This window comes from Cherax quadricarinatus, chromosome 26 (assembly GCF_038502225.1).
Source record: "Cherax quadricarinatus isolate ZL_2023a chromosome 26, ASM3850222v1, whole genome shotgun sequence".
In the NCBI taxonomy this organism is placed as follows: Eukaryota; Metazoa; Arthropoda; class Malacostraca; order Decapoda; family Parastacidae; genus Cherax; species Cherax quadricarinatus.
The window spans coordinates 38,484,530-38,499,440 of record NC_091317.1 but is presented as its reverse complement, the minus strand read 5'-3'; the positions used below and the strand labels follow the sequence as shown (position 1 = coordinate 38,499,440).

Below are 14,911 nucleotides of genomic sequence, written 5' to 3'. Positions count from 1 at the left end.
TATGCTGCATCATCACTTTTTTCTTCCTTTTTATTTTTAGAAGGTTATAAATGACCATAATTTTTAAAGGGGTGGACCGGTAAGCCAGCGGAAGGCCTCGGTCAGATGACCAAAAGCTCCAAAGGCGGGTCATCATCTGACTAAGACCCGCGTCAGGAAACATTTGTCCTGTTTCCTGACGAACCTTACCTAACCTAACCTATGCTGCATTTCCTACAAGAGTGATGGACTGAACACATCGATTCCAGGTTGAGGGACTGATTACCTCAAACTTCTCCTCTCCTAACCCATTTCTGCTTTGTATTGGACTGATGAAGCCACTGTGTGGCGAAACGTTTCTTCAATAAAAATTCCCATGTGTTGCATAAGTGTCTCAATTCTACACCATGTAAGAGTGTTGGTACTACTATACTTTCATACATTCCCTTCTTTGCTTCCATAGATAACGTTTTTTGTCTCCACATATACCTCAACGCACCACTTCACAAATCCATCCGCTGACACATCAACTCCCAAGTATCTGAAAACATTCACTTCTTCCATACTCCTCCTCCCCAATCTGATATCCAATTTTTCTTTATCTAAATCATTTGATACTCTCATCACCTTACTATTTTCTATGTTTACTTTCAACTTTCTACCTTTACACACATTCCCAAATTCGTCCACTAACATTTGTAATTTTTCTTTAGAATCGTCCAATATATTTAATATATTCAATAATTATCTTTTCGTTGCATTGTTTCAGTAAAGAGGATGAGGAGTATATGGTGGATGGTGTTTCCATTGTCTTCTGTTGTGTGTTTGGGAGATGTGCAGATACCAGCACCTGTTGGTAGGTCATACAATGTACTTGTATATGTAAGTTGTGTAGATACCAGCACCTGTTGGTAGGTCATACAATGTACTTGTATATGTAAGTTGTGTAGATACCAGCACTTGTTGGTAGGTCATACAATGTACTGGTATATGTAAGTTGTGTAGATACCAGCACCTGTTGGTAGGTCATACAATGTACTTGTATACGTAAGTTGTGTAGATACCAGCACCTGTTGGTAGGTCATACAATGTACTTATATATGTAAGTTGTGTAGATACCAGCACCTGTTGGTAGGTCATACAATGTACTTGAATATATAAGTTGTGTAGATACCAGCACCTGTTGGTAGGTCATACAATGTACTTGTATATGTAAGTTGTGTAGATACCAGCACCTGTTGGTAGGTCATACAATGTACTTATATATGTAAGTTGTGTAGATACCAGCACCTGTTGGTAGGCCATACAATGTACTTGTATATATAAGTTGTGTAGATACCAGCACCTGTTGGTAGGTCATACAATATACTTGTATATGTAAGTTGTGTATATACCAGCACCTGTTGGTAGGTCATACAATGTGCTTGTATATGTAAGTTGTGTAGATACCAGCGCCTGTTGGTAGGTCATACAATATACTTGTATATGTAAGCTGTGTAGATACCAGCACCTGTTGGTAGGTCATACAATATACTTGTATATGTAAGTTGTGTAGATACCAGCACCTGTTGGTAGGTCATACAATGTGCTTGTATATGTAAGTTGTGTAGATACCCGCCCCTGTTGGTAGGTCATACAATATACTTGTATATGTAAGCTGTGTAGATACCAGCACCTGTTGGTAGGTCATACAATATACTTGTATATGTAAGCTGTGTAGATACCAGCACCTGTTGGTAGGTCATACAATATACTTGTATATGTAAGTTGTGTAGATACCAGCACCTGTTGGTAGGCCACACAATGTACTTGTAAATGTAGGCTGTGTAGATACCAGCACCTGTTGGCAGGTCATACAATGTACTTTGTAGATGAATGGTTCAGAGAACCGACATGTTGATAAATTAGACACATGTGCAACTCTTGGGTATCTTTATTGAGGAAACGTTTCGCCACACAGTGGCTTCATCAGTCCATACGTAGGAGAAACTTGAAGAACAGGAGGAGAATGAGGTAATCAGTCCCTCAACCTTGAGGCGATGTGTTCAGTCCATCAATCTTGAATAGAATACGGCATATCAGCGGAGAAGCAGCTTATAAACCGTATGGCAGGAGAGGTGCAGCAGTCATAGGTCGTGTCACATTGTTCAATGTGGAAGTAGGTCGTGCCCAAGAATTAGGCAAGCAAAGAATTCCTAAGTATTAAGATCCCAAGAAGTTGCAGTGTCACCTGTTGGTAGGTCATACAATGCACTTGTATATGTAAGTTGTGTAGATACCAGTACCTGTTGGTAGGTCATACAATGTACTTGTGTATGTAAGTTGCGTAGATACCAGCACCTGTTGGTAGGTCATACAATGTATTTGTATATGTAAGTTGTGTAGATACCAGCACCTGTTGGTAGGTCATACAATGCACTTGTATATGTAAGTTGTGTAGATACCAGTACCTGTTGGTAGGTCATTCAATGTCCTTGTATATGACTCACGAAATCGTAATGACACGATTTCAAACAAACCATATCACGGAGTTTCGAGACTCTCTGATCGCGGGTTCTATCCCTACCCGTTGTATGGTTTACTTGTATATGTAAGTTGTGTAGATACCAGCACCTGTTGGTAAGTCATACAATGTACTTGTATATGTATGTTGTGTAGATACCTGTTGGAGGTCATACAATGTGCTTGCATGTGTATGTTGTATAGATACCAGTACCTGTTGGTAGGTCATACAATGTACGTGTATATGTGTGTTCTGTAGATACCAGCACCTGTTGGTAGGTCGTACAATGCACTTGTATATGTAAGTTGTGTAGATACCAGCACCTGTTGGTAAGTCATACAATGTTTGGCTAAAGTTTCTCGAGAGACGTGACAAATTAATTTTGGGTGTGATTTATAGGCCCCCAAACCTTGATAGGGAGGGCAGTAAGCTGTTATGGGACGAAATTCATAAGGCATCTAGATATGAAAATGTTGTGATAATGGGAGATTTTAACTTTAGACAAATTGATTGGAACAATATGACAGGAAATCTTGAGTCTAGTGACTTTCTTGGTTCGGTTCAGGATTGCTTTTTAGAACAGTTTGTGACAGAACCAACTAGAGGAAATAATCTGCTTGACTTGGTTCTTGCCAACAAAGATTCACTAATTAATAATCTTGAGGGTAATGGTGAGCTTGGGGAAAGTGATCACAAATCACTTAGTTTCAATGTATCATGGAATTACCCAGATAACTGCAATCAAATCTCTGTCCCAGATTTTCGCTTGGGACTGAAAAATTACTTGGGTGGGCTAAATTGGGATGCCCTGACTATGGGTCAGGTAGGTGATCTTGGTTGCCAATATGACGTTTTTCAGTGCATAGTACTAGCTGCCCAGACAACTTTTGTTCCGAGTAGGGAAATTAGATCTAACAAAAATGATCCCAAATGGATGAACAATAGATTAAAACATCTCATTGGCTAAAATAGAGGCATATATAGGCGTATCAAAAGAGGGGATGGGCAGTTAAGAAATCAATATATTCAATTAAAGAGAGAAATAAAAAAGGAATAAGAAAAGCAAAAAGAGATTATGAACCTAAGGTCGCAAGGGATTTAAAGACTAACCCAAAAGGGTTCTTTCAGGAATACAGAAGTAAGATTAGGGACAAGATTGGCCCACTTAAGAGTAACTCTGGTCAGATCACTGACAGTGATAAGGATATGTGTAAAATTCTCAGTACCTACTTCCTCTCAGTTTTCACCCAGGAAAATACTAGCGATATTCCTGAAATAATAGATTATGTAGAACAGGATGATAATAAACTATGTACGATTGCGGTAACTAGTGACATGGTCCTCAGACAAATAGAGAAACTAAAACCTAACAAATCCCCAGGTCCTGATGAACTGTTTGCAAGGGTGTTAAAGGAATGTAAAGAGGAACTTAGCATACCTTTGGCTAATCTTTTTAGCATGTCACTACAAACTGGCATAGTGCCTGATAAGTGGAAAATGGCAAATGTAATACCTATTTACAAGGCAGGTGACAGGTCCTTGGCTTCGAACTATAGACCAATAAGCCTTACCTCCATAGTGGGAAAATTTATGGAATCAATAATTGCAGAAGCAATTCGTAGCCATCTTGACAGCCATAGACTGATTAATGAATCTCAACACGGTTTTACAAAGGGGCGTTCCTGTCTTACGAATTTACTAACTTTTTTCTCTAAGATGTTTGAGGAGGTAGATCATGGTAATGAATATGATATTGTGTATATGGACTTCAGTAAGGCTTTCGATAGAGTTCCACACCAGAGGCTATTGAGGAAACTTAGGGTACATGGAATAGGAGGAGAAATTTTTTCCTGGGTAGAGGCATGGCTGACAAATAGACAGCAGAGAGTTTGCATAAATGGGGAGAAATCAGAATGGGGGCACGTCACAAGCGGTGTTCCTCAGGGGTCACTGTTGGGCCCGTTGTTGTTCATAATTTACATAAACGACATAGATGAGGGAATAAATAGCTATATAAGCAAATTTGCTGATGACACCAAAATAGGCCGTCCAATTCATTCTAATGAGGACATTAGAGCACTCCAGGATGATTTGAATAGACTGACGCAATGGTCGGAGAAGCGGCAGATGCAGTTTAATATTGACAGATGCAAAGTTCTAAATGTTGGACAGGAAAATAACCATGCCACATATAAACTAAATAATTTAGACCTTAATACTACTGATTGCGAAAAGGATTTAGGAGTTCTGGTTAGCAGTAATCTAAAACCAAGGCAACAGTGCATTAGTGTTCGCAATAAAGCTAACAGAATTTTTGGCTTCATATCTAGAAGAATAAATAATAGAAGTCCTCAGGTTGTTCTTTAACTCTATATATCCTTGGTTAGGCCTCATTTAGACTATGCTGCACAGTTCTGGTCACTGTATTACAGAATGGATATAAATGCTCTGGAAAAAGTACAAAGGAGGATGACAAAGATGATCCCATGTATCAGAAATCTTCCCTATGAGAACAGACTGAGGGCCCTGAATCTGCACTCTCTCGAAAGACGTAGAATTAGGGGGGATATGATCGAGGTGTATAAATGGAAAACAGGAATAAATAAAGGGGATGTAAATAGGGTGCTGAAAATTTTCAGCCAAGACAGGACTCGCAGCAATGGTTTCAAGTTGGAAAAATTCAGATTCAGGAAGGATATAGGAAAGCACTGGTTTGGTAATAGAGTCGTGGATGAGTGGAACAAACTCCCGAGCACAGTTATTGAGCCTAAAACGTTGTGTAGTTTTAAAAATAGGTTAGATAAATACATGAGTGGTTGTGGGTGGGTGTGAGTTGACCTGACCAGCTTGTGCTGCTGGGTCTGGTGCAGTGCTTCATCCTTGAGTGGAGATGACCAGGCTGGGTTGGTCATTGGGATAATCCGGGGGGTGGGTCATTGGTCTAATCCGGGGAAGAAACATGGACCTGCTCCGCTTGGGTCAGTAGGCCTGTTGCAGTGTTCCTTCTTTCTTATGTTCTTATGCTCTTATATGTATGTTGTGTAGATACCTGTTGGAGGTCATACAATGTACTTGTATATGTATATTGTGTAGATACCAGCACCTGTTGGTAGATCATACAATGTACTTGTATATGTAAGTTGTATGTAACTCAGACAAAACATAAGTTGGAAGAACGCAGGCTCACTCATAACATCGAGTTCAGTTCTTGTTAGACTTCACTTGGATTTAGTTGCTGTCGTTCAGTTTTGCCATTATTTAAAACTTATGAAAGATATCGTCTTTTACAATTCACTGAGTCCCCCATGAAGCAGATGTTCGCAGGACACAGATCACACTGGGTTAAGTTAGATTTAATGCAAAGAATACGCTTTCTCTGTTAGTTGACAAAAATATTAACCAAGTCGTAAGAATTTTAAAGATAATTTGTCTTGCTTGATCAGTCATCCAGATTTATGCAAGATGAGTCGTCTTGACCTCTAATACAAATTTTTACTTGATCTTCCCCACGACACTCGTGGGGCGGCAATTAAGAAAAAAATATTTATATTCATAATTCGAAAATTGATAATAACATAAAACTAAGAATTTAAACTTCACTTTCTGACAGGTAAACAGGACACGAAGTGGTCCATGATGCGCCTGCAGCAGACTGGTCTCTCAACACAGGTGATGGAGGCTTGGCTGGTCACACAGGTGGTGGAGGCTGTGTTGACCTCAACACAACATGGCAGCTACTCTGTAATTTTCATTACGGACGGCGCTACCTCACCCTCCACTATCTTCATGGTAGTGGGAAAATAATTTCGTAGTTGTAAAATGTAATTACTTAGTGAAGTAGATTAATTTTTATAATCATAACTAAACGCTAAACTCATAATGGACCAGATTAAATAATCAGTAATGAGTAACTGTTTACGTTAACGAGCCCGCTAAATTGTATTAAATAAATAATTCAAAATGAACCAGTTATACAGCATTAATTATAAATAAAACCGATATCAGTATAAATGGCTTGAAGTAGAACGATTCCTTGTATATATATTCGCAGCTATTAAAATAGGTCTTACAATTGAAAACCTCTCGACCAATGAGCGGACAGACAAGTGTGCTGTGACCTGTGATTAGCCAATCAAAATATTTGCCAAAATATGTATCATTCGTTAACGTATCATTAAAACTATAAATGTAATTATTTCGATACACACTACTACGTGGAATATAAAATAATATAACAAAAAAATGAACAAACTGTTAATATGTAAGTGAACACAATAATAACGAGAAATAAAATAAGAAAATACGTAGCAAGTTCCATTTACATTGCAGCAGATACTAACAAAATAGCATCAGTTCTCTTTGATAAGTCACAGGACACACAACACAATCTGCTCTATAGAAACCGTGAAGAAACCTTACAGAGTTAGGGAGTGTGTGTGTTCCAGGGAAGAACTGCGGTGTTGTCAACCCACACCTGAACACTGCCTATCACCACGAATTTCGTCGAGAGAAGTAATTATGGCATATCTGTCCCCCAGGGAGTAACAGCCGTTACTGGCAATCCTCTGGTCAATTAAGTCAGTAGTTCTTAATATCATTGGCCAATTTTTACATGCAGGTAGGACCACGACCGACCCTTAGATATTATGGCTTAAGCTGCTCTGTCTACAAAATTTACATGTAAATAATTCACAGATACTCCCACATTGGAGACTGAAATCTTTGATAATGTGTCAGTCCGACTCGGACCATGAACTGAGAGATATTTGTGTAGTGTTCTAGTCACGGTATTGTGCCTTTTTATTCTTTACATGTAAATACAGTCACGGTATTGTGCCTTTTTATTCTTTACATGTAAATAAATCTGTGAATCGTGTCAAATTTTGTGTTAGACACTCGTAAATGTCATTTGCTTCACGGTGACTTTCTAGACTTTTCTTCCTAATATACTCTAGGCTTTTCATTAAAGATCCTCAATACAGTTTACTAGATACCACTGAAGACCAGAAATTTTTACGGTAATCGAGGTCCACCTCTGAATGTGTATATGATGATCGCCGAAGGAGAGGAAAGTCTGAGGAGCCAGGCAACAACATCCTGGGAACTATAATCAAAACAGATGTGTGAATTACCATTTATTGTGTTGATGAATATTAATAAACTAATCCCTAAGTAGATTATATATCAGTAATTTTTCAGATGGAGTATATAATATTCCAAAAGACATTCAGAGTGATTTTAATCAAACTAAAGTTGTCACAATATATATTTACGTTTCAGCATTACAGATATTTTTCTGTCCTAAATTAAGTGTCAGTGCCTTTGTTTCCACTGTAATTTGTTGCTGAGCAGTGGAAGGCATAAATCCTCTTGTTTACACTACGTGCTGTAAAAGACTTTATGATTCAACATGCTCTGGGATAACTTTGTCTTGATATCTTACTCCATAAGGAACATTTATAGTATATATTCTAGACTGTGCTAACAAACAATATATTAGTTTCTCATTATATTTCATATTTTACATTTTAGTTACAAGATCATCTACGGTCTCCAGGAGGAGTTGGATTTTTTGAAGCAGGAATTAATGGCTCTGATTTCAGTCAGAGGGACGAGCACCTCTCTCTGCTGGTTGATAATGTTAAGATGGTAGGTTGTCTGCCCATTGTTTCGTAGATGTAAGAAAATGTTTACATTGTTACTGCCCTAGGTAGGGCATCTTTTTGTTATTCATGGTAATTTAATGGGAATTTGGTCATTTATGACCAGTTAATACAAAAGCTGTGTCAATTACTCATGGTTGGTGAGCCTCTTATCTCTGACAGTTTATGGAGATTATTGACTATAATTTCTACATTAACAGCTGCGGAAGTTGTCATCATACACAACAATTGTGGTGATAAGTGACGAGGCAACCTTCCTCGCCGCCTTCGTCAAGTGGTCCGTCAAGGGGCGCCTCATGGTGTGGTCGACGAGGCTCCTCATCCTCACTCACTCTCGCCTCATGGAGCTGCAGGATCTCCACACAACCTTGTCCAACCTCAACTCTATGTTGGTTATTATCAACGACGACACAACAAACATTAGGTGGTGAGTGTTTTGTTATATATACTTAAACAGAGATTATATATAATGATTCTTGACACCACACAATGTCTGAGTTAAGGAATAATAATAATAATAATAATAATAATAATAATAATAATAATAATAATAATAATAATAATATCTTTATTTCTACAAGTACATGTACAAGGTATAAAGTCCTAGCTGACATCGATGACATACTACTATAGAGAAAGCCGCTTGTTATGCAAGAGCATTTCAAGCATATTAGGTCAGTTTTTGTCCCAGGATGCGACCCACACCAGTCCACTAACTTCCAGGTACCTATTTTACCGATGGGTGAACATAGACAACCGATGTAAAGAAACACGCCCAATGTTTCTACCTTCGCTGGGAATCGAACCCGGACCCTCGCCGTGTGAAGCGAGAGCTTTAGCCACCAGGCCACGGGGCACACACACACACACACACACACACACACACACACACACACACACACAAAGGCGAAGGGAGGAAAGAGAGGGGATGGAGGGGACAGACAGGAGATCCCAGACACAGGAAGATCAAATACAGCCTCCCTCACAACTACCTATAGAAGCCCCCAACCAGGTCAAGCCCAGTGCAACCAAACACTCTAAACCAAAACACCCATGCCATATCCAGTGCCCCCACCCACTGCATTACAAACTCCACCCCTACAGCACCCACCCATAGTTCCTTATCAGGTCTCCCACTTCCCCAACCCCAATATACCTCCCAGACCACAGTCTTAGAAAAGAAGTTGAAGGTGTGGTATACAAATGCAGATGGAATAACAAGTATGAGGAGTGGCATGAAAGAATCAAGGAGACATCCCCAGACATAATAGCACTCACAGAAACAAAACTCACCAGAATAATAACAGATTCAATCTTTCCATCCGGATATCAAATCTTCAGGAAAGACAGAGGGAGGAGAGGGGGAGGAGGAGTTGCACTGCTCATTAAAAACCAGTGGGGTTTTGAGAAAATGGAAGGAATGGATGGCATGGGCGAAAGGGACTACTTAGTAGGAACAATCCAGTCTGAGGGACATAAGGTGATAATTGCAGTAATGTACAACCCACCACAGAACTGCAGGAGGCCAAGAGAAGAATACGATGAGAGCAACAGAGCAATGGTCAACACACTAGCCGAGGTGGCCAGAAGAGCACACATGGGGGGAGCAAAGTTACTAGTTATGGGTGATTTCAATCACAAGGAGATTGACTGGGAAAACCTGGAGCCCCATGGGGGTCCCGAAACATGGAGAGCCAAGATGATGGATGTGGTACTGGAAAACCTCATGCATCAACATGTTAGAGACACTACCAGAGAGAGAGGAGAGGATGAACCAGCAAGACTGGACCTTGTATTCACCTTGAGTAGTTCGGACATCGAGGATATCATGTATGAAAGGCCCCTGGGAGCTAGTGATCATGTGGTTCTGTGCTTCGACTACATAGTTGAGCTTCAAGTAGAGAGAGTAGCAGGAATAGGCTGGGAAAAAACAAAATACAAAAGGGGGAACTACTCAGGCATGAGAAACTTCCTGCAAGACATTCAGTGGGAGAGGGAACTGACAGGAAAATCAGTACAAGAAATGATGGACTATGTGGCAACAAAATGCAAGGAGGCAGAGGAGAGGTTTGTTCCCATGGGAAACAGAAATAATGGGAAGAACAGATCGAGTCCTTGGTTCACCCGAAGGTGTAGGGAGGCAAAAACTAGGTGTACTAGAGAATGGAAAAGGTACAGAAGACAGAGAACTCAGGAAAATAAAGAGATTAGCCGAAGAGCCAGAAACGAATATGCACAGATAAGAAGGGAGGCTCAGCGACAATATGAAAATGACATAGCATCGAAGTCAAGTCTGACCCGAAGCTGTTGTATAGCCACATCAGGAGGAAATCAACAGTCAAGGACCAGGTAATCAGACTGAGGAAGGGTGATGGGGAGTTCACAAGAAACGACCGAGAGGTATGTCAAGAGCTCAACACGAGATTTAAAGAGGTATTTACAGTGGAAAGCAGTAGGACTCCAGGAAATCAGAACAGGGGGGTACACCAACAAGTGCTGGATGAGGTACACATAGCCAAGGAGGAGGTGAAGAAGCTGCTATGCGAACTTTAAAGAGGGAGCAGAGATACTGTGTGTACCATTAACAAAGATCTTCAACATGTCAATTGAAACTGGGCAACTCCCTGAGGAATGGAAGATGGCAAATGTAGTCCCAATTTTTAAAAAGGGAGACAGACATGAGGCACTAAACTACAGACCTGTATCACTAACGTGTATAGTATGCAAAGTCGTGGAGAGATCATCAGGAGGAGAGTGGTGGAGCACCTGGAAAGAAACAAGTGTATAATTGACAACCAGCACGGTTTCAGGGAAGGAAAATCCTGTTTCACAAACCTACTGGAGTTTTATGACAAGGTGACAGAAGTAAGACAATAGAGAGAGGGATGGATCGACTGCATTTTTTTGGACTGCAAGGCCTTCGACACAGTTCCTCACAAGAGGTTACTGCAAAAGCTAGAGGATCAGGCACACATAACAGGAAAGGCACTGCAATGGATCAAAGAATACCTGACAGGGAGGCAACAACGAGTCATGGTACGTGACGAAGTGTCAGAGTGGGCGCCTGTGACAAGCGGGGTTCCACAGGGGTCAGTCCTAGGACCTGTGCTGTTCTTGGTATATGTGAATGACATAACGGAAGGGATAGACTCAGAAGTGTCCTTGTTTGCAGGTGATGTGAAGTTAATGAGAAGAATCAAATCGGATGAGGATCAGGCAGTACTACAAAGAGACCTGGACAGGCTACAAGCCTGGTCCAGCAACTGGCTCCTTGAGTTTAACCCTGCCAAATGCAAAGTCATGAAGATTGGGGAAGGGCAAAGAAGACCGCAGACACAATATAGTTTAGATGGCCAAAGACTGCAAACCTCACTCAAGGAAAAAGATCTGGAGGTGAGTATAACACCGAGCATATCTCCTGAAGAGCACATCAATCAGATAACTGCTGCAGCATACGGGCGCCTGGCAAACCTAAGGATAGCGTTCCGATACCTCAGTAAGGATTCGTTTAAGACTCTGTATACCATTTACGTCAGGCCCATACTGGAGTATGCAGCACCAGTTTGGAATCCACACCTAGTCAAGCACGTCAAGAAATTAGAGAAAGTGCAAAGGTTTGCAACAAGACTAGTCCCAGAGCTACGGGGATTGTCCTATGAAGAAAGGTTGAGGGAAATCGGTCTGACGACACTGGAGGCCAGGAGGGTCAGGGGAGACATGATAACGACATATAAAATACTGCACGGAATAGACAAGGTGAACAAAGATGGGATGTTCCAGAGAAGGGACACAGACACAAGTGGTCACAATTGGAACTTGAAGACTCAGATGAATCAAAGGGATGTTAGGAAGTATTTCTTCAGTCATAGAGTAGTCAGGCGGTGGAATAGCTTAGAAAGTGACGTAGTGGAGGCAGGAACCATACATAGTTTTAAGTCGAGGTATGATAAAGCTCATGGGGCAGGAAGAGAGAGGACCTAGTAGCAATCAGCGAAGAGGCGGGGCCACGAGCTATGACTCGACCCCTGCAACCAGAAATGAAAAATGAAATGAAAAATGAAATGAAAAATGAAATGAAAAATGAAATGAAAAAATAATATTTGAATTCAACGCTAATATATACAGTGATACTGGGGTGTCTGGTTGAGGTTGACACAGTCTTGTAGAAATTGTAGCCGTTGCTGATATGGAGGGGGGGGGGGTCACAGGTGTTGGTGACAACCCAACGGCTAGTTCTTCACAGAGTCTATAGCCTTGAATAGTCAGTCCAGATGACAGGAAAGCAGGGTTTTTACCACTACAAAGATGAGGGGTTGTTGTCTGCTGTCGCCTACAGTTAATCAGGTAGGTAGATCCAAAAAGTGACGTCTCCGGACTTTTGCAAAAGTCCTTCTCCTTCAACACTTCTCGTTGGTTGGCAGGTGACCCGATCTGTCATTCCAAGAGTTGTGCTGGGAGCTGTGAGTCGAGTGATTACTGTTTGGCCGGAGCCCCACACGTCACCTTTCGGGGTGGGGAGAAAGGGGGGGAGGGGATAGCGGGAGCTAGACTGACCCTACCTTAACAAGCAGCCGGCAATCAAACTATCGTTACCATATACTCGCTCGCTACTCCTATCTGTTGAAATTTTCCCTCACATACTGGTTATGGGCGACTTCAACCACAGGGAGATTGATTGCTAAAACCTGGAGCTACATGGGGGTCCCGAAACATGGAGAACCAAGATGATGGATGTGGTACTGGCAAACCTCATACACCAACATGTTAGGGACACTACCAGAGAGAGAGTGGATGATGAACCAGCAAGACTGGACCTTGTGTTCACCCTGAGTAGCTCAGACATTGAGGACATCACATATGAAAGGCCCCTCAGAGCTGAATACATCGTGGAGCTACAAGTGGAGAGGGTAACAGGAGTAGAAAGGGAAAAGCCAAACTATAAAAGAGGGGACTGCACAGGTATGAGGACCTTCCTTCAGGAGGTTCAGTGGGAACGAGAATAGGTAGGAAAGTCAGTAAACGAAATGATGGACTACTTAGCAATAAAATGCAAGGAGGCAGAAGAAAGGTTTGTTCTCAAAGGTAACAGAAATAAGGGAAAGAACAGAATGAGCCCTTGGTTTACCCGCAGGTGTATGAAGGCAAAAACTAAGTGCTCTAGAGTATGGAAAAAGTACAGAAGGCAAAGGACTCAGGAAAATGAAGAGATTAGTCGAAGAGCCAGAAACGAGTATGCACAGATAAGGAGGGAGGCCCAACGGGAGTACGAAAACGACAAAGCATCGAAAGTCAGATCTGACCCGAACTGCTTTACAGCCACGTCAGGAGGAAGACAATAGTCAAGGACCAGGTAATCAGGCTGAGGAAAGAAGGTGGGGAGCTCACAAGAAATGATCAAGAAGTATGTGAGGAGCTCAACATGAGATTTCAGGTAGTACTTACAGTGGAGGCTGAAGGGACATTGGGAAGACAAAACAGTGGAGTACGTCAACAAGGGATATACCAACAAGTGTTGGATGAATTACATACAACTGAGAAGGAGGTGAAGAAGCTCCTAAGTGACCTTGACCTTGTCTGGTTCCACAGCCTCAAAGGCTGTGGGACTAGACAACATCTCTCCGTGGGTCCTTAGAGTGTGCAGAGACACTATGTGTGAAACTAACCAAAATCTTCAACACTTCCCTTGAAACTGGGCAACTACCTGAAGTATGGAAGATGGCAAATGTGGTCCCCATCTTTAAGAAAGGAAACAGAAATGAAACACTAATCTGTAGACCAGTGTCACTGATGTGTACAGTATGCAAAGTCATGGAGAAGATTATCAGGAGGAGAGTGATGGAGCACCTGGAGCGAAACAAGATTATAGACGACAGCCAGCACGGATTCATGGAATGCAAATCCTGTGTCATAAACTTACTAGAGTTTTATGACGAGGTAACTGAAGTAAGAAATGAGAGGGAGGGGTGGGATGATTGCACTTTCTTGGACTGCAAGAAGGCCTTCGACACAGTTCTACGCAAGAGATTAGTACAGAAGCTAGAGGATCAGGCACATATAACAGGAAGGGCACTGCAATGGATCAGAGAATACCTAACAGGGAGGCAACAACGAGTCATGGTCCGTGATGAGGTATCACAGTGGGCGCCTGTGATGAGCGGGGTCCCACAGGGGTCAGTCCTGGGATCAGTGCTATTCTTGTTATCTGTGAACGACTTGACGGAAGGGATAGACTAAGAAGTGTCCCTGTTTGCAGATGATGTGAAGTTAATGAGGAGAATTAAATCAGATGCGGACCAGACAGGTCTACAAAGAGACCTGGACAGGCTGGATGCGTGGTGCAGCAACTGGCTCCTAGAATTTAACTCCGCCAAATGCAAAGTCATAAAGATCGGAGGAGGGCAAAGAAGACTGCAGACAGAGTATAGGCTAGGAAGCCAAAGACTGCAAACCTCACTCAAGGAGAAAGATCTAGGAGTACAATACCGAGTACATCGCCAGAAGCATACATTAACCAGATAACTGCTGCGGCATATGGGTGCTTGGCAAACCTGAGAATAGCGTTCCGGTACCTCTATAAGGAATCGTTCAAGACTTTATACACTGTGTACGTCAGGCCCATACTGGAGTATGCAGCACCAGTTTGGAACCCACACCTGGTGCAACACGTCAAGAAATTAGAGAAAGTGCAAAGGTTTACAACAAGGCTGGTTCCAGAGTTAAGGGGAATGTCCTATGAAGAAAGGTTAAAGGAAATTGGTCTCACGAC

The 14,911-nt window shown here is 41.7% G+C and overlaps 1 protein-coding gene across 1 annotated transcript in view; it reads left to right on the top strand.

The window, feature by feature from the left end:
* The first annotated feature begins 5,441 nt into the window (after positions 1–5,441).
* LOC128691584 (probable glutamate receptor) overlaps positions 5,442–14,911 on the top strand; it is a 65,739-nt gene continuing 56,269 nt past the window's right edge. Inside the window, exons 1-4 of the mRNA XM_070088970.1 lie at positions 5,442–5,460; positions 6,093–6,271; positions 8,015–8,131; positions 8,346–8,569. Coding sequence (XP_069945071.1) covers positions 5,442–5,460; positions 6,093–6,271; positions 8,015–8,131; positions 8,346–8,569 — 539 coding nt within the window. The remainder of the gene's footprint in view (positions 5,461–6,092; positions 6,272–8,014; positions 8,132–8,345; positions 8,570–14,911) is intronic.